Genomic DNA, 19,991 nt, shown 5'->3' on the forward strand with positions numbered 1-19,991 from the left:
CCAAACCCCTAGAAAATTCTCCAAGAGAAGATGACACAAGAGCTAGGTCATCATCTGATATTGTTGTAGTTAACTTGGCTCCCTCTTCAATGAAATAGTGTCTTTTAGTTTGATTGCTTTGCCACCTGTTTTTTTGTGATTTCTACTTTTGTTTGATTTGTCTTTTGTTTTTTGCTTCCTGACTTAAGGCACCGATAATATGCTGTCACGTAATACAGTAACATTCGAGATGGAACTGGAGGAGCAGGGAACATAGAGTGATCGGGAAGAAAAGAGGGAATCCTGAGCAGAGAAAACTGGGAAAAGAAATAGAGGTGAGCTAACATGGCAGGAGTTAGAGCAAACAAAAAGTAGTCTAATAGGAATTAGAAAAGAGGGAGGGGGTAGCAACAACAAAGTAGAGTTGTGGTCAGAGGATACAGAGCATTTAGGTGTTTGGAGATAAATTAGTAAAAAAATGTGATACCGGGGCTAGGCTGCATATCAGACAGATTATCTGGCAGCCAGGTCAAGGATGGATTTGAGGCTGAGAATCCAAAGAAAAGTAACTCAGGTAGGAAGCTGTAACAGTCCAGTAGTCCAGGTGAGAAATATTGAGACCTTGAACTCTATGTGTTGGCAGAGGACTTAAAAAGACAGTACAGAATAGCTGCAAGACAGAAGCAAAATTATTGCTCACCAAGCTTTATGCAGACACAGAAGAGCATTTCACAATAACTATCTAACAAATTAAAAATCAATTTTCCTCAAAATAGATAATTTTAAACTAAGAATAATAACTACTGGTTTCAAAAATGTGTTTCTGGTATAATATTTTGTAGGCTCATGGCCAAGCTTTAGACACTTCTAGCTCCCTGCCAACTTTCTAAATGGGTAAAAGTATCTATAATTGAGGACAAGATACAGTTTTGTATGTTTACCAGAGGCTAGTTTCACACCAGAAATAGGTACAGCATTAGAAAGAGTTGGGGAGATTTAACTACATAGAGTAGTTTCATTGCCCTAAAAATTATCTGTGTTTCACTGTTTATCTCGTCCTCTATTGAATTAATATTTAAAAGTTCCTGGGATATATAATAATTTAAAACAAGGTATTTTAATATTGGTGAGACATGTAAAGGTCCTAACTATGTTTTAATGTTTTATGTTTATTTTTTATTTATTGGCAAACTCCTATTGCTGTCATTGATAGTGGTGTCATTCTGATTACCTCTACTCATAAGGGGGTGGCAGTGTGTGACGTGCGTAAGGAGGAACATTGTGTGACTCAGCCAGCGTTGCCTCACCTGGCTGAATACATTTCTCTCACTACTGGCATGCATCAGAATTCATCCTGCTGAGCATGTGTCTTAGTGACGCAGTGAAGAATCTTTTCATGGTGAAAGATGGTACATGAGCTGGAAAGCCTTTTGTTAAAATCAGAAAGGACTATCTGATAACTCACTGCACTTATCATACTATACTGAACATCTAGAATTTTGGAAAAAATTCTGGTATAGTTTTTCTGTGTTAGGTAGCAGTGAAGATCTTATATCATGGTCAAAGTGTTCTTGTTTTTATCTTATACTCAAAAAGAAATGATTGCCAATCATACACAGTTACAAAAAAAAACCCCAAATAAACAAAAAGCTAGGAAACATATTAGGACTCAATATTGTCATGATTAGGACAACTAGCATAATAATATTGCTCAAATCAAGGAAAGGTGCATAATTATTTTCAGATAATGTTATTCAAATGTCTGTAGGCTACAGCTGACAAAAGCACTACTCTAACCTAAGAAATAGGAGAAAGTATTAAGGGCACTGTGTCGTTTCCTGTAACTGAAGGAAAAACTAGACAAACTGCAGTCAAAGAATGCATTTATAATACACAATCATCAGGAATTTGGAGATGGAATGCACAAGGGCTTTCTTCGTTGCCATTACTCTGCTCTCTTCCTGAGGGCATTTTTCTTTTCCCTACTGACGGGTTCTTCCCCTGGGCCACCAACTTCACCAAGAGTTGTCACATATGGTGTCTTTCACCACCAGAGAAGGTCTGGCTAATTCCTTCATTTTCAGTAACAAGAATGCTGGGAAAGGTCTGTTTGGTCTACCTCTTGAACAATCAATCAGGTAAGAACCTAGCATTGTCCATGACAACAGAGTAATTGGATCTGGGAAAGAAGGAGTGACCAGAAGAGGGGAGAGCATAGCAAACATGGCATACGCCCATTACGTAGGAGCCCTGTGGGAAAGCAGACAGAAGGAAAGGGTGTGTGTTGTTTCATAACTTACATGGGATCTCATAGTTCTGCCTCGCATTCTTTTTATAAAATTGGTAATAGATTCATAATCACTGAGTTGACTGCATAAATGAATGTGTAAATGAAAGCGACTGACTTCCATGCTTTACAATTTATGTCTTTTAAAATTAGTTTTCATATCTCCTCTATTGCTATAAGTTTCAATAACCAGTCTTGGCTAGAGGGCTTGTAATACTGGCTTTATGCATTTCTGTTGTAACGTGAACTATATTGGAATAGTTGGCAAACATTAGGACTCCTGGATATAACATGGGACTAGCAAGTTCTCCGATTAATAAAGTACAGAAGCTTTTGTGTAAGGGTTTGGGCATCTATGTTGGCTAGGTAGACATACTTATGCTTTGGTTGATGTTTTGGGCTGTATTCTGAAGAACTGTTGCTCAAGTATCTTTTTTCCAGATAAGTGAAGCACTGTTGTGCTACATGATATCCTGATCGTCTAAGGAAGAGTCCAGGCTGTCAGTTCTAGCATGTCCTAGTCCTCTTGACATTCCTCTGCCACATGGGAAAAGTTTAACGTGGTGAAATGAAATGAAATGAACTTAAAGAGAATTTTTCAACAGGAAACATTAAAACTCCCCCAAAGAGCAACGTCGATGGCACAGAGTAGAAGAACGGAGAGATGTTTGTTTCTGTTGAAGTTTTTCACAATGAGACGATTGCAGTTGTATCACTGGGAGTCTCAGGTGTATTCTTAGCATCCACTGGGGAGACCTCCTCCCTTCCCTCCTGCTAGTTTCCTGAGTCATTGTTCATTTGTACAACTGAGAAAATGCTAATTGTGTACTCATATACGGAACCCCCAAAGTTTCATTTCTGTGGATTTCATGTCAATCCACCACATTCCTGAAAAGATTCTTCCAACAGTCTCATGTCACTCTTATGAAAACACTTGCTGTTACGCCTTTGAATCCTAGCAGTCTCAGTGTTAATTATTACCTTGGTTGTATCTGCCTCAGTGCTGTGTACCATAGACAATAAATGTAAGTGGGGTCTGTAATTATAATTGATATTGTTCACTACAGAAATAATTCCATGTAAAAAGATCACATAAAAAAGGATTTAAAAAAAAACACACTCACACACTGCTAATTTCCTTAGTAAGATGTATGTGAAACAGAAAAAGGGGAGCAATCGCAATTTCTTGGCCATTAAGCACGCTGCTTATCTGCTTATTACGAAATCAGTTTGACGAAATTAAAACTGCATTACTTGAAAACTGATTAGTGAACTAGGTACAGGTAGTTCCTCATTAACTTATAATTTAATGACAGAATTCTGCTGAAATATAATTTTCGCATTTGGAAATAAATTTGTTTTAAATTACCTTAATCATACCTTACAACTTTATTTTAAACCTTGTTGCAAGCTAGATTCTTCTCTTCAAATGAAGAGGGTATTTGACCCTTGGTAACTCAATCCCGTTAGTTCTTCCTCTGCTATGAGAATGATTCTTTGCCTTTGGCCCTGATTGTTCCATCTTTGATCATTCTCACTGCCTGTGAAGGCCATGGAATAGTGACCCTTAAACACAGTTTTTTTTTCTTGTCTTCTAATTTAAAAGTAAAATATTGGTATCAGTTTATTTAATGGCTCTTCCTGACTTTCATATTGCAGATCCTTTTTCTAGCTTATTATGAATATAATTTATTGGATTTCAGAACACCATTCTACCATTTTCTAGCTGGGACTTTCTGCTAAATGCTATCTAATATATATTTTATCCTTTTTGCCTAACAGAGACCCAACAGTACTCAGGCCAACAATATGTCCAACTGAAAAAATATATTCATTTTCCAATGTCCTTAGCAGCTGGATGACCACCATGTGCCACATGGCAAATCACACGTAAGCAGGTGCCTGCTGGAGGGTTCTGGGAAAATGTGTTTCCTGATATAGGTGCTCTTTTCCTTTTACTGTAGGGAACGTAAATGGAATGGCTAGAGCCACAGAGTCATCTTGATCTATGAGAAAAAGGCCACGAGAATCACAGGAGCCTCACTCAGCCTTGTTATCCCTGAGCTCCTGAATCAGTGCCAGAAACCACCTGTGGAGTCCTAATAAGATAAGTAAGCAACATTGAGGAAAGGGCCCTAGGTTGGGGAGAACAATCTGAGATGGTTAATCACAGACAAGCCGCTGGCACAACATTCTGTTCCCAAATACCTCCTTCAGCACGTACTCCCAGTAACTCCAGCAGCATGACCTCATTCTGCACATAGCCCCTCCATCATGACCCTATGAAACTTCCCTTCAATCCCTGCCTCTTTGCAGACAGCTCCTTCTCTGCTGTGCTGTCCATTGCACCTTTGCAACATATCTTCATATCTTCACACTTTCTCTAATAAATCCGCCTTTCTTTACCTATTACTGTCTTGGTAAATTCTCTTACCACCCACAATGCCCACCCCAGCCAGTGGCACCCACGACAGGCTTCCGGCTACATGAGGAAAAAAAAGAAAAGAAAAGCAAAACCGAACAAAACACAAATTTAAAATCCTTAATTTGTCTCAGCTATTATTTGATTTGGTCTTCTGTTAGTCCAGGCCAAATGCAAGTCCTGAGTGACAGAATCATGTTGGACAAGTCTTTTAAAATTTGTCCTCCAATATTCATATGTCTTATAAAATGGAGGTAATAATAGAATTTATTTCATAGGACTTTTGGGAGAAGTGGGATAATTCATGTTAGACCAGTGACAGGTGTAACATATGCTTTTTAAATGATAGTAACCTAAAAAACTATTATTTATCAATGAAACAGAGACAGAGTTTCTTAAAAGTTGTTCAGAGGGGTTGAAAAGGCAATGATCACTTCTACGTCCGAGTTTTGTTTCTTGACAACTATTTTCAGCATTTCTGTTCTTAAATTTCTGGGGCTTACTTACATATTTCTATTTATATATATGTGTGTGCAATGCTTTTTTCATATGTGTGTGTGTGTGTGTGTGCGTGCGTGTGTGTAATGCTTTTTCTTGACTGATTTTAGAATTTGACTATAATATCCTGCTCTGATTGAGGAGGCTTTAAATCTTTGACTCCATCTCGCACCTCTCCTTTCTCCTTGCTTGTGTTAGAGTTCTATCACTCACGCCCATTCCTCCCTGTCACCTCTAAACTCTCAAGCAACATACTCAAACTCTCTTGATCCATTCATTAAAAATAGTATCCCTTGGCTCCTCTGTGACAGGAGGACATTTACCTGCCATTCCTTTTACTTCCAACTCTCGTTAGCTTAAACTCACTTTTAAATTGTCAGTTTTAATCTTTGTTCAGCATTCATAATTATGACTTTATTTGCATATAAATTGATTCTGAAAGTTTAAAACAAGTACAATAAAAATTTACATGAGTATAAATTGCAACTATGGTTTTCTGCTGGGCCATATATTAGAATATATCAGATTATTTGTTTTAGTTCCAACATCATAACCCAAATGGCTTTCCAAAGGGAACATTCCTAATAACAAGTATATATGGATCTTTTTAAGTTCTTTCTTCAGTTGTTGAAAATCTTACATGTTTTAGCATGGTTGATATTTGGATAATACATTTCTGGTACATTTATCCCCACCCCTCTACCTTAACTTTCTTTTGGAGAGAAAAAAATTAAGTCTTTTTCATTTATCTGTCATCTTCTAGTTTCCTACTGATTACCTGAACCTACTCCATTCCTATATTTGCTATTTAGACTTTAAGACCAGTACTTTTGTTTAGCTCTCAGATGTTTTCTTGTAATATCTTCCTTAATTTCCCTCTTCTGGTTTCTCCTTTTCATTGGCTGATTATGCCTGTATATACTTGTTGAATGAATGAAAATTATAATATAGTCGTTAGGAAAATTACTAGCATGGTATTTTCAAAAAGTATTTTTAATCCATAGTGCCAGCTTACTCATTGGGCATTATTTGGCTTAACTACTAAAGATGGCAACCAATATCAAGGTGAAAGGTGAAACAGATCAACCTGCCTCTCTCAAAGTATGTCAGTATTCCCCTGCCATCCCCAATATTTTATATGTGGGGGGAGAAATTTAATCAAGGAAGCCAGATTTTCTTAGAACTCTTCTTCCTTCCAAAAAGTTATGGTGATTTTTTTTGTGGTACCCGTGTTCCTGCTTCCAGGCTAGGCACACAGGTAATGCAATCAGAGCTTACTTAGCTGCCGGGCATCAGAAGCCAGGCAGACAGAGGTACGCGGAAAGTAGCTTGTCTCTGTGCAATGGAGTGGATGGAAGGAAAGAGGAGATACTACTGCTGATGCAGATTTCTGTTTTCTTTTTCTGGAGAGAGGTGGATTTGTACTAACAGTAGCACACAGTCTGAAATCACAATCATTTCTATGACTCAGGGTTGACATTTTCCCTTCACTTTGACATTGTTTTCATGTGGGCACCGCTGAACACTGTCTGGATCCAAAAAAGCTCTTGCTTAGCAAATGCAGAAAAGATACTCAGGAGAGAGAAGGCAGGGGTGCTTTCTTCCACAATCACCAGAATAGCAATTGCTGCTGCTTCTGTGAGTGTAAGGGAGAGACTGAAATCCAAATTGCCTTTTTTTTTTATAAAAACCTTTTCAATATGAATGTCTTTCTTTTGACTTATGAGCTTTTAAACAAATGTTCCAGATAGATGATGTTTTCACAATACAAAAGTTTAAGTTGTTCATCCTTCATGTGCCTGACATATATCCAAAAAGTGCAGAATGTAGAGTAAATCTCATTCTCCAACAAAGGACACCTACCACTATAAAATTCCAAGACTAATAGTGCAATGAATTGATATAGTAAGAACTTTGTCCTTTTTATGATTGGGTGGAGGAATAGCCTAAGACGACACAGGCATTTTTAAAAAATATAATAAGGTCAGGAATAGCAGGTAATGATGATCTCACAAAACACAATAACTTGTGGATCTAACTTTTCATGTTTGTAAACAGTGATCTTTTTGGCACATGTATTCTACCTGCAAGGAAGTCATGCACAGTTTTCCATTATGTCCCAAAACAAATTGCTGAACACAATTTATGGCATCACTTTTTCTTTTCTTAATCATTTTTCATCATTTAAAGTCAAACTTACAGCTAGTGCTTACTCATCATAAGTTGGTTTGAAATTCAAAATAGAAACGAGATAAAGTGTACATTTTGTACAGAATATACGCAAGTGTTTGAAAACTCTTACCTCAATGCATATGCTCCCAGAATAAAAATAAATATAAGAATCTCATGTCTCTTGAGGTCACTTTTAAATAGCTAATACTATTATTTGAGAGAAATTCTAAGAAAATTCCTGAAGTTTTTGAATGAATGGCCTGGAGGTGGCCTTAGCAGACCCCTTCACTTGCCCCCTCTTTCTTTTCTATTTCCCAACTTCATTTCATAGACTATAATGTCTTTTGCTTAAAAGAAATTCCCCTCTCTGTGACATCTTCTCTCATTTCCTTGGCCTGAAAGGTGTCAACTATTTGGCAAATAGAAGCTATTTTCATTTGCTAAAGAGAGTGTGGAGCAACTTCTGGGTAAGGAAGTGACAGTCACAGTAACTCTGAGTGGGAATAAGGTTAGCTTTGGGGAAAAAGATTAGGAAAATGGAAGCCATCATAATGAATGGCACCTGGGTCCTCCTACTGAGAATAGTGACAAGCTGGAGAGAGAATTATTCTGGGAAAAGCCTGGAGCAACCAATTTGCTAGGGGGCCTTAATTTCTCCCAACTCTAAATAAAAAGATTGGAGCACATGATGTTAAAAGCCACTATGACTCTAAGATTTTATGTGACCTATCACTTGTTTTCAAGAATTCAAAAGCCTCTCCTTTTCCTTTTCCTTTCCCTTCTCCTTCCCCTTTCCTTCCTTTCCTTTCCCTTTCCATCCTTTCCTCTCTCACACCTCCCACATTTATTGAGCCAAGCACTAAGCTAGATCCTGGAAACACAAAACAGACTAAACTATTGTTTTTGACTTTCATCAGCTCACAAATACAGGATAGGTTATCAGACACACTGATTAATAATTACAGTGTGATAACTGTAATTGAAAATATGTTCAAGGTTCACAGAACAACAGACAAAAGAACAGTGGGCTATTCATGGAAGTCATGAGATGGAGTGAGAGATGGATGAACTGAGTTGATACTGAGTGCCTCAGGAGGCCTAGGACTTTTCTTGGTGGACAAAAGAGAGAAAGGCAGTGTAGGAAATGACCATATTATAAAGGCATTACTATTAAAATTGCAAAGGAAGAAGAATCACAAATAGGAACTGCTGGAGCAGAACAGTGCAACAGTCAAAGCGGTGAACCATCAGTACCTGAGGGTAGGGGCTATGTTTGGTCACTGATGAATCCTCGGTGCCCAGTGAGATGCTTGGCACATACTAGGCCCTCAATAAATATTTGTTCACTAAATGCACAGAAACTTCATTCTGCAGGCAATAGAGAATGAAAATGATTTAAAATATGATCAGGAATGAGTTTATTTTTTTAAAAGGCCAGTCTTATGCAGCCGAGCAGGCAGATTTGTAGAGCAAAGTGTGAGAGAATTTCAGGAAATAGGTAGGTAATGATTGTACATTAGACCTGACAAGGGCTTAACAAGATGGCAGGAAGAAGGGGGAGCAGGAAAGAGATGTGAGAGCTAGTTAGAAAATTCAGAGAGCAGGTGTGTTATTTAGATTGTGCACAAGAAACTGATACAGATGAAGTTAATGAAAACTTCCAGAAAATCTCACTCATACCCTTGAAATAAGTGAATTAGACTCTCCAAGATACTCGCAACTACAGAGGGGGAAGAATCTAAAATTGCAAACACTAAAGACTAATGTTCAGATTATAGAACATATTTTCAGACAGCGCATTTCTTCTGTGACAGCTACTTCAAAATGTAATAATTTAACGTAGAGAGATCCTCTGCTAAATTTTTCTTGTATGTGTGAAATAATATTTAAATATCAAAATGGCTCAACAAGTTTGAGAAAATGACAGTACCTATCAAAGCAGTACACATAAAGATCTATGGCCAGTCATTACACTCCAATATCTAGCTCTCAGAAAGGCAGATGTTTGTAGCATCATTATTTATAGCAGTCCTAAACTCACAACTACCTGAATATCTATCAACTGTAAGTAAATTACTGACTACTACTGAGCAAAGAGAATGGACAAACTACAATCACACAGAAAATATAGAAGAATCTCATAAATCTCATAATATAATGTTGAATAATAGAAGTCAGACCAAAAGGATTTTATTGTATGATTTCATTTATAGATATTTAAAAACAGGTAAGACTAATCTACAATGTTAACTGCCAATATAGAGATAAGTAGGTAGGGTGGATATCTAGGGTGCTGGTTATGCTCTGTTTCTTGATCTGGATGTTGATTAGGTGGATATATTCCTTTTCCAAAACTCCATCAGGGTATAGAGTAAGAAACTGTGCACTTTTCTGTGTATGCTACATTTCAATAAAACATTAAATAATCTGGCTCAGTTCCCATGAGCGTGACATTAACTGGCTGCCTCCTCTCAGCTTCCGTTTTTCTGATTCTTTCCTTTTATGTTAGAGTGTCAATGATTCAGCCCTTGGATATCTCCTCTATCTACAGTCACTTCCTGGCTGATCTCATCCAGCTTCATTAAAAAGTATGATGACTTTTTAATACAATCAAACACCCAATGACCCCCAAATTTACGTGAACTGAACATGTCCAAAACTGAACTTCTGCTATATACTCCTAAACCAAAAAGTATACTCTATTTTATATTTTCCCTATGTCAGTAAATGATATTTCTATCTTTGCCTCTTGGGCCAAAACTTTAACATCATCTTTGATTCCATGCATCTTTCTTTCACGTGCAACATAAAATTCATAAGCATATGCTGTCACTTCCTCCTTTATAATATACGTGTGTGTGTGTGCGCGCGCGTGTGTATGTGTATACATACATGCAAATTTGGATTCCTTTTTATTTCCTCCACATTCCACATTGGTCAAAGTCACTAGCAACTCACCTAAATATTTCAATAGTTTGGTAATGAATCTGCTTACTTCCATTATTTCCCCTCTTCCATGCAGTTCATTATTGATTAAATGTTAAGTCAAATCACATCTGTACTCAGCTGAAACCCTTTCATGGCTTCCATCTCACTCACAGTAAAAGCCAAAGTCCTTCCAAAGCCTATGCCACCCTACAGCAAAATCAATGGCAATTGCCTACTCAGTTCCCTCTGCTACTACCTTCCCTCAATCTTGCTTACCCAGCTGCTGTCACGCTTGCCCTTTGCTGTTCTTAAAGTACACCAGACTATCTTTTGCCTCAGGGCTGTAGTGCAAGTGCAGTGCTGTCTCTCCAGACATCCTCCTGACTTGCTCCCTCACCTCCTTCCAGTCTTTGCTTAAGTGTCACCTCTCAGAGATGGCGGCACTGACCACCCTATTTAATGCCCTCTTCCACTGCACTCTCCACCTCTACCTCATTTTTGTCAATATCACTATCTCTTCCTAATACACTGTGTGGCTGACTTCTTTATTTTACTCATTGTGTCTCCCACCTAGAATGTATGCTCCACTCCGGCAAGGGTCTTTATCTGTTTTCTTCACTGCTTTATCCCCAGCATCTAGAATAGGACTTGGCACATTGCAGAAGGCTTAACAAAATGCTGTTGAATAAATGAGTGAATGAATCCAAGTTCTTCATTTTATAGATGAAGAATATACCCAAACTGTCAAAGGACTTGAAGGCTCATATCCATTTGGCAGAAGATTAATGCTAACATTTCTGATTTATAGACATCTTCTCTAGGGCTCTCTCCCCTTTACTGTGTTCCTTCCTAGGGCCCGAATTTCAGAACTCATGGGTATGAGTTCTGTCCCATTTAGTTCCTTCTCAAGAAGAGCCAAAATTATGGCGTTTAAGGGCAACATATTTTATTTGCAACAAAGTATTACGTTTTTCAGCAAGAAAAAAAAACCCATATTTGTCTCCTCCAGCAGTAATTTCTCGTTTGCTTGGTTTGCATTTGTTGAATTAATGGGTTGAGTGTTGTAAGGTAAACTTGTAGAACATTGTGTAACGATTGTATTCTTCTTGACTTTTAAATTTGGCCCAAAGGCATGATTTGTCTCCCTTATTCTTTAATTTTCAAGTTACGTGTTTAAAAATGGAATCTGGAGACATCCAAAAGATTTTCTTTTATATTATTCTGTACCTCTTTCCTTTATAGGGGATGAGAGATGCTATGGTTAAGAATAGGATACAATCTAAGTCACAAAAAAAGTAACCTATTATAAAACTTCTGAAAAATGTCCACAATGACCATTAACGGGGCAGAGGGTTCTCTGTCTATTGAAAAATGTTGTCTTAAAAGGTCACATTTCTTAAGCACCCAGAGGGCTCTAGGAATGGTTTGGAAGTTAGAGAATGAACAAATGTGGTGGAGAGTGCTGATTCTGCTCTGCAAGATAATGTTACATGCTTTCCCCATTGTATTCAGTGGTCAGGACCTGAGGTTTTATTTAGCACGATGTTTTTCTTAATGTGAATCTAGAACAAAAGCTGCCAAATGGAAGCCCCCAAGTCTTACTCAGACCATAGTTGTGTTTTTTTGGTTCACATAGTGTTTTTAAACAACTGTTGCCAATATTTAACATCTTTCATGGATTCTGCAGCTCCTTTTAGAAGAAAATTCAAGATCTGGCAATACCGTGCCCAAGCTTCTCTAAGGAAGAGATTGTCAAAATGTGGTGCCTGGACCAGCAGCATTAGCATCACCTGGGACCAGTTAGAAATGCAGATGCGGGCCGGGCGCGGTGGCTCAAACCTGTAATCCCAGCACTTTGGGAGGCCGAGGCGGGTGGATCACAAGGTCAGGAGATCGAGACCATCCTGGCTAACACGGTGAAACCCCGTCTCTACTAAAAAATACAAAAAACTAGCCGGGCGAGGTGGCGGGCGCCTGTAGTCCCAGCTACTCGGGAGGCTGAGGCAGGAGAATGGTGTGAACCCAGGAGGCGGAGCTTGCAGTGAGCTGAGATCTGGCCAGTGCACTCCAGCTTGGGTGACAGAGCGAGACTCCGTCTCAAAAAAAAAAAGAAATGCAGATGCTCAGGCTCTATCCCAGACCTGCTGGGGCTGGGGCCCAACAATGTGTGTTTTAACAGGCTCCCTAGGTGACTGTGATACCTGATGCTCCAAGATAACAGTAGTACTTGCAAATCTTAAGTTTCTGGCTGAGCAGTTTCAGCGGGGTGGGGGGAAATACTCTACAGAACATCACAGCCAGGGAAGGCAAAATATTCTCCATAGTTTCATTAATTATATCGGGAACATCAAGTAGCCCCTGGGAAAATCTCTGCAGATGCACTCCTGATGGGGAATATTACAAGGATTGGAGATAAAAATCCCTAAGGAAAATTAGTGGGTAGGAACCCACAGAGAGGAGGAAATTAACTATATTTTAGATAGGACTGCACAAAGGCTTAATGCAACTTAAGATATGCAGATTGATGTGTAATATAAATATATTCACTTTTAGCAAAAGCTTCCCTGAAAGCCACTGCCATTTATTGCATGCTTTGAATTGAGATTTAGTGCATCCCATAAATTGGTCACTTTTTAAAAAAGGAATATAGTTCATTTGGGAAAGATATGTTAAAAATATTTTGCAAACATTTAGAATCTGTTTTTTTCTGTACTTATCTATCCATCTATTCATATGCAGGGAAATAAAGTATATGTCACATAGACAATGTTCATTGAACTGAAATCTCTCCAAGTATAAATGATACTATAGAAATAAATGAGTAACTTGGCTCTTAAAGAGAGAAAGTTAATTCTATTTATAAAATACTTGGAAAGAATAGTTTCTAAAAACCTTAGAATATTAAAACTAGTTGGCATTTTGTGCATCCCATTATAAGAATTAAAGTCAATATTACATAAGTGTTAGAAATAAACCCCTGCCAATAATCACTAATGACATAGAAACCAGGCCAATTGAAACCATCCTGGTTCAATATGGTGAAACCTCATCTCTACTAAAAATACAGAAATTAGCTGGGCATAGTGGTATGTGCCTGTAGGCTTGAACCCTGGAGGTGGAGGTTGAAGTGAGCCAAGATCACGCCACTACCTGCACTCCAACCTGGCGACAGAGTGAGACTCTGTCAAAACAAAAGAAAGAAAGAAAGAGAGAGAGAGAAAGAGAAAGAAAGAAAAGGAAGGAAGGAAGGAAGGAAGAAAGAAAAAAAGAAAGAAAGAAGGAAGGAAGGAAGGAAGGAAGGAAGGAAGGAAGGAAGGAAGGAAGGAAGGAAAGAAAGAAAGAAACCAGGCCAACACGTCCTGTGTAGCTCAGAAATCACCAGAGCACTGAGGGTTAAAAAACTGCAGATCGCAATATTCAGACAATGCCCACAGACATGAAGTGACCCTGTAGCTGTGAGGCATGACATGACAAGCTCTGTAAGGCATATATATTATACGCAGAACTCAAAGTATTCTTAGATTCATATTCTCAACTCTTGAAGGAAGGTATATGAAGGAGAAGGACTATCACTAGTATTTTATAAACTATAAAAATGGAAAAAGAAAGCTCTTCTTTAAATATGCTCATTTCAGTATTCTTTCAATGACAATTGGACATTTCTAGAGAAAGCATTGCACTTGAATCCAGGGGTCCCAGATGTTCACAGCTTCTTGTTTGCTGTATTATACCTGCTTTCTAGCTATTTTTGTAAGTATCTGAAAGGCTCGCTCCTAGTGGAATAGCAGCTCCTCAATGGGTAGGCTATAGCTAATTTATCTTTCTAGTCCATAATTGAATAAATATTATTTGTTCTTATTTAAGTATTATTTTCATTATTATTTAAAGTTTTTGTTTTAAAGTGTTATTTTTTCATTCTTCTACATATTAACTGAGTAACTACTACATGGATTATGGTGGGCTAGGTGCTGCCCAGGGATTAAGAAGTTTAAAAAGGGCTGAAGATGTGTGTTCCCTAGGAGAAAGCTGGAAATGAGATGCACTTAGAAGCAGCATAGGGATGAGGCTAAGAGAGAATGACTTGGGAGAAAGTGTTTAGATGAAATAGAATGTGGTTTTATTTGTATTTTGTTATGCAAAGAAACTGTATCAAATACCTTAATCTTTTTTTTTTTTTTTTTTTTTTTTGAGATGGAGCTGCACTCTGTCACCCAGGCTGGAGTGCAGTGGTGCAATCTTGACTCACTGCAGCCTCCACCTCCTGGGTTCAAACAATTCTCCTGCCTTAGCCTCCCAAGTAGCTGGGATTACAGGTGCCTGCCACCACGCCTGGCTAATTTTGTATTTTTAGTAGAGACAGGGTTTCACCATGTTGGCCAGGCTCATCTCGAATTCCTGACCTCAAGTGATCTGTCCTCCTTGGCATCCCAAAAGACTGGGATTATTGGCGTGAGCCACCATACCTGGTCGGCTTATTCTTAATGAAAAAAAAATCTCCATAATTCTTAAGTCGATGCCATTATTTGGAAGTGTTTTAATTGCACTTATACTTGGCAGCTGAATTATTTTTAGGTGAAATTTTAACACATGCTAAATATAACAAAAATTCAGTCTTTTGCAGGCATTAGCATGATAGCTCAAGCATTCAGATCATGATGATAAGCTTTGGCGGTTTCCATCCACCATACCTTGGCCACTTCTTCTTGGAAAGCCACGAGATTCAAATGGGAGATGTTCACGAGGTCAGGTCCATACACCACCGTGATCATGCGCTGCTCCAGGCGCCCGATGTTCCCCACATCCAAAAGTTCACGTAATTTGGGGTCCTGGACAATAAATGTTGAATATAATTAGTCTATAACTAGAGATTCCAACGTGACAGCATAATTTCAACTTCTGTTGAGTTAGAATGATTTCAGAACAAAGTTGCTTTTATTCTCACTAGAGAATTGCAGGAGTTTAAGGCTCCCATCCCACAAATGACCTAGAGAGATGAAGCAACTTGCCCAGAGTAGTGGAGAGACAATTTCTGGCTCAAGACTATAGCCTTCAGTTAAGTGCTCTTTCTGTGATCCTATCACACATTTTTATGTGCCATGGTTCTCATTTCCTCCAATCATCCCATAAATTGTGTATTGAAATGAAAAATCTCTATTCTTCTCCTCAATTCCTGAATGCACTAAGACAAAGAAGGTGGTTATTCTGAAATTAAAATATGACAATGCCTACGTAGGGCTAGGGAAGAAACATAGCCCTGGCTCTCCATGTGGACTTGCTCCAACACTGAATACTGATGCAAAAAGACCCAGAATTAGTGTGAGCAAAACCGTGGTGCCTGCCATGCATATGTTGATTTCAGTTCTGTCCTCGGAATGTACTGGGATTTGGACATACGGAACTTCTGCAGTCTTTTCAGAGCAAGTTGCATTCTTTGGGTCATGATAAATGGAAATCCTTTGGAGATATATTCCTGCTGGAAAGGGAGTTTTCCAAAATTTCAAACCTAAAATAGGGCTCAGTCAGCTTGACTGAACTGATTTCCTCCCATAGGACAGGCCCTGAAGGAAATGAGAAGTCCATGCAGAAAATTAGCATCAAATCAATCACTTAGCAAATTTGCTGGCTAGCTTCTGAGACAGGAATACACTTACATTCTTATTTATTTAGCTAAATACTGGGCCAAGAGGTACTGATTACTTAGACTGGCTATTCTGACCTCTTTTTGGAGGTTTTGATATACATCATCCTTATGAAGGAATAGTAAATGCTTAAAAAACAAAAAAACAAAAACTACACACAACCAAGAAAGAAAACAAACAAAACCTTTCCAGCTGAGTTACTTTACTTGGTGCCATTAATTCTCTCTTTAGTTAATAAAACGTTCTCTGTTTGGTCGCATGAAGAGTCACATTTTCAGGAAAGTTATGAAGAAAGAAAACCCCATTTCAAAGCTCTGTCTAACATAACTGAAATCTCACTTTCACTAACAAGTTGAAAGCTTATCAAGTACATCAAGCCTCCTAGAAAGATCAAATGCTACCACAAAAACATCAATTTGCATGACCCAGAAAAGGAGAGGTCTATATCAAAAGTTTTATTAAATAAACAATAATAGCAAAAAAGGGAAACATTTAGCACTCTACCATTAATGAGAGATTAAAGGAGAATGTTTGGGAAGAATGAATGTTTTGTGAAGGCTAATTAAACTCGATAACAAGGTATTTTATGAACTGATTAATTGCATCAAAGTGTTTGAACACCACTGAGACAAGGTTCAAAGAGAAAACATATCAGTAATTGTCATTTTGTGGGGTTCTTTTTGGTATACTCAGAAGAGAAAAAGCATTCTTAGAAATCACCTGAAACTTGTAATTATAAATCACAAGTTTTAAATCAGTGATTACAGAGTCCATCAATATATTTACCTCCACAATCTTTAGTGGGAAAATATTTAGAAATGAATTGGATCTATACATTGGACCCTTTCTTTCCTTCCAGTGATAGCCACACAACTCATTCTTTGGCTTTTTTCTCCCCCAAGCATTTTTTGTTCAGTCTACACTATTTTACTGCCTTATTCTCACGTCCATTTTTTTTTTGCTCATTTTGACATTTTTGCTCAAAACTTGATAAACAGATGATTGGTTAAAGATCGCCACCTCTCAGAATTGCAGACACTAGGTGTGGGGGTCAGGGATTCTCTTGAATCATCCTTAAGATAAAGGAACTCAAGGCAAGTAACGACCACCCAGAGTAGGTGCTCAGAGTAGAAAACAATTCTGGAAAAGAGCTTCTGGGATTCCCACTAAGAATTTATAAGAAACATGACCAACTCTTTCTGAAATATTTGTTTGAAAAGTTTTCCCAGTGAATGTTGCTTATATATCTTTTCTTTTTTCTTTCTTTCTTTTTTTTTTTTTTTTTTTTTTGAGATGAGGTCTTGCTCTGTTGCTCAGGCTGCTGTGCAGTGGTGTGATCTCACTGCAACCTCTGCCTCCCGGGTTCAAGCGATTCTCCTGCCTCAGCCTCCCAAGTAGCTGGGACTATAGGAGTGTGCCACCACGCCTGGCTAATTTTTGCATTTTTAGTAGAAACGGGGTTTCTCCATGTTGGCCAGGCTGGTCTCAAACTCTTGACCTCAGCTAATGCACCGACCTCAGCCTCCCAAAGTGCTGGGATTACAGGTGTTTTATATCTTTTAAAAGACTATTAGTCTTTATATAAAAAGAAATTTATAATGAAGTATTTAGAAGTGATGTCTGGAATTAGGTGGATGAAGCAGGCTGGTAAAATGATGCTGCTGATTGAATCTGAGGGGTAAGTATTTGAGGACTCACTGCATGCTTCTGCATCCTGGCTAACATGGTGAAACTCCGTCTCTACTAAAAAATACAAAAAACTAGCCAGGCGAGGTGGCGGGCGCCTGTAGTCCCAGCTACTCGGGAGGCTGAGGCAGGAGAATGGCGTAAACCCGGGGTGCGGAGTTTGCAGTGAGCTGAGATCCGGCCACTGTACTCCAGCCTGGGCAACAGAGCGAGACTCCGTCTCAAAAAAAACAAAAACAACAACAACAACAAAAAAAAACATTTGGGAAAAAAATTTAAAAAGGTTACTGTGTATGAACTAAAGGAACAGTTAGATTTTAGTTCAACCATTATGGAAAACAGTATGGCAATTCCTCAAGGACCTAGAACTAGAAGTACCATATGACCCAGCCATTCCATTACTGGGTATATACCCAAAGGATTATAAATCATGCTGCTATAAAGACACATGCACATGTATGTTTACTGCGGCACTATTCACAATAGCAAAGACTTGGAATCAACCCAAATGTCCATCAGTGACAGACTGGATTAAGAAAATGTGGCACATATACACCATGGAATACTATGCAGCCATAAAAAAGGATGAGTTTGTGTCCTTTGTAGGGACATGGATGCAGCTGGAAACTATCATTCTCAGCAAACTATCACAAGAACAGAAAACCAAACACCGCATGTTCTCACTCATAGGTGGGAACTGAACAATGAGATCACTTGGACTCAGGAAGGGGAACATCACACACCGGGGCCTATCATGGGGGTGGGGGGAGGGATTGCATTGGGAGTTATACCTGATGTAAATGACGAGTTGATGGGTGCTGACAAGTTGATGGGTGCAGCACACCAACATGGCACAAGTATACATATGTAACAAACCTGCGCGTTATGCACATGTACCCTAAAACTTTAAGTATAATTTTAAAAAAAGGAACAGTTAGATTTGAGAAACATTTACTCAGAAGAAACCACAATATTTTAAAACCATATAGTTCTGAATGTAAACAGAGAATTGAAAATATATAACAAGCCAAGTTTCTTACTAACGTCCTTTTTCAGTGATGGAACACATTGATTTAAACTATGCTTTACTTTCTTTTCCACCTCTGGTCATTTTATTTTTAAAACTGTATCTTTTCTTCATTTATTTCATTTTTATCAACACTAACCTTGATTATGTTAGAATTCTCCTTTAAGAAACAAGTTCACTTTTATTTGACCTCTACTCAATAACTTATCTATTTTTGAATGCGACTCTTTGTTGAGCGTATTGATACGCAAGGAGTAGACCAAGAAAGACACTTGTACCTTCAAGTTGTCCTCATTTGTTTTCAGACTTTCAGAGAACACACAAAGAGGGGAAGGTCTGGAAGGATAAACTGCAAATGCACGAAGTTTTTAGAGGGCTTTATAGGTAGAAGGAATCTGATGAAAACAGATGTGTAAAAAGTGGTTGTTTCTAGAGTATGACATTCTCAGTTCTTGGGAAATGGGTGGCTGTGTTTCAAAAACAAACAAATAAAATCAAAATAGCCGCAATAACAAAAACTGATAGACAACTGACATGTAAACCATCTTATCTCCCAAACCTATTTTACCAAGGAGTTTTACGTCTGAGTATTTCTCATAGACTCAACTTCCTAAGAAGTTTCCAGAAAAGGATTTACCTATTTGAGTTACTACCAGACTCCAACACATTTTTCCATCCTTGCAATTGATATAACTTCATTAAACATTTTACAAAGAAAACATACCCATAACTCTGTAAAACAAACTAAAGAACACAGTTCAGAGAAAAGTAAGAGGTGAGGTGAACTTGGAATTTCATATTTTTGCTAAGCTGTCACTCAAGGCCTCCTTTCTGCAGAGAATTTCCTAGATGTATCTCCACGGCTGGAATTGACCAGATCAACTCAGAATCCTGGCAGCTATCATTGAATTCCACTTTTAAAGTTAAATCTAGATCATTTCTGTTCCCATAAGTGCTACCAAATAGAGACTGTCTGACTAAGTAAATTCATTTTCTCTCAATCATCAGGATTTGTGATTAAATTATTTCATGTCCGTTGCAAAGAAAGTTGAGTTTTGCTCTTGTTAAATAAAGATCAGGTTAATGATTCTCATTTTCAGGTAACTGGCCACTGAAGAAAGTAAAGACTGTTCTACACCTAAGAAGCAAGGACTCAATTACAGCACGTGTTACTGTATTACACCATTTAAAATATTCAAAATTAATGGAAGGAATAAACACAGGCTAAAGGATGATTTTAAAAAAAGAATTAAATGCTGGTTTGAATTCTTACTTTTTAATATCACTTTTTAAAAAGGTTATTTTATTTGTATGCCAAGTATCTACAAAATAAAACATCTCTTCAAGACTTTT

The 19,991-nt window shown here is 38.1% G+C and overlaps 1 protein-coding gene and 1 long non-coding RNA gene across 3 annotated transcripts in view; one reads left to right on the top strand and one right to left on the bottom strand.

The window, feature by feature from the left end:
* PLCB1 (phospholipase C beta 1) overlaps positions 1–19,991 on the bottom strand; it is a 763,475-nt gene that overhangs the window by 250,908 nt on the left and 492,576 nt on the right. For both annotated transcript variants that reach the window (XM_033185644.1, XM_033185645.1), the window contains exon 4: positions 14,975–15,112. In XM_033185644.1, coding sequence (XP_033041535.1) covers positions 14,975–15,112 — 138 coding nt within the window. The remainder of the gene's footprint in view (positions 1–14,974; positions 15,113–19,991) is intronic.
* On the top strand, positions 199–19,862 carry LOC117068472. The gene is made up of 3 exons (XR_004431146.1): positions 199–314; positions 4,231–4,377; positions 19,739–19,862. It is a non-coding gene; the product is annotated as an uncharacterized LOC117068472 (long non-coding RNA).

This window comes from Trachypithecus francoisi, unplaced genomic scaffold (assembly GCF_009764315.1).
Source record: "Trachypithecus francoisi isolate TF-2019V2 unplaced genomic scaffold, Tfra_2.0 Lachesis_group21, whole genome shotgun sequence".
Classification (NCBI taxonomy): domain Eukaryota; kingdom Metazoa; phylum Chordata; class Mammalia; order Primates; family Cercopithecidae; genus Trachypithecus; species Trachypithecus francoisi.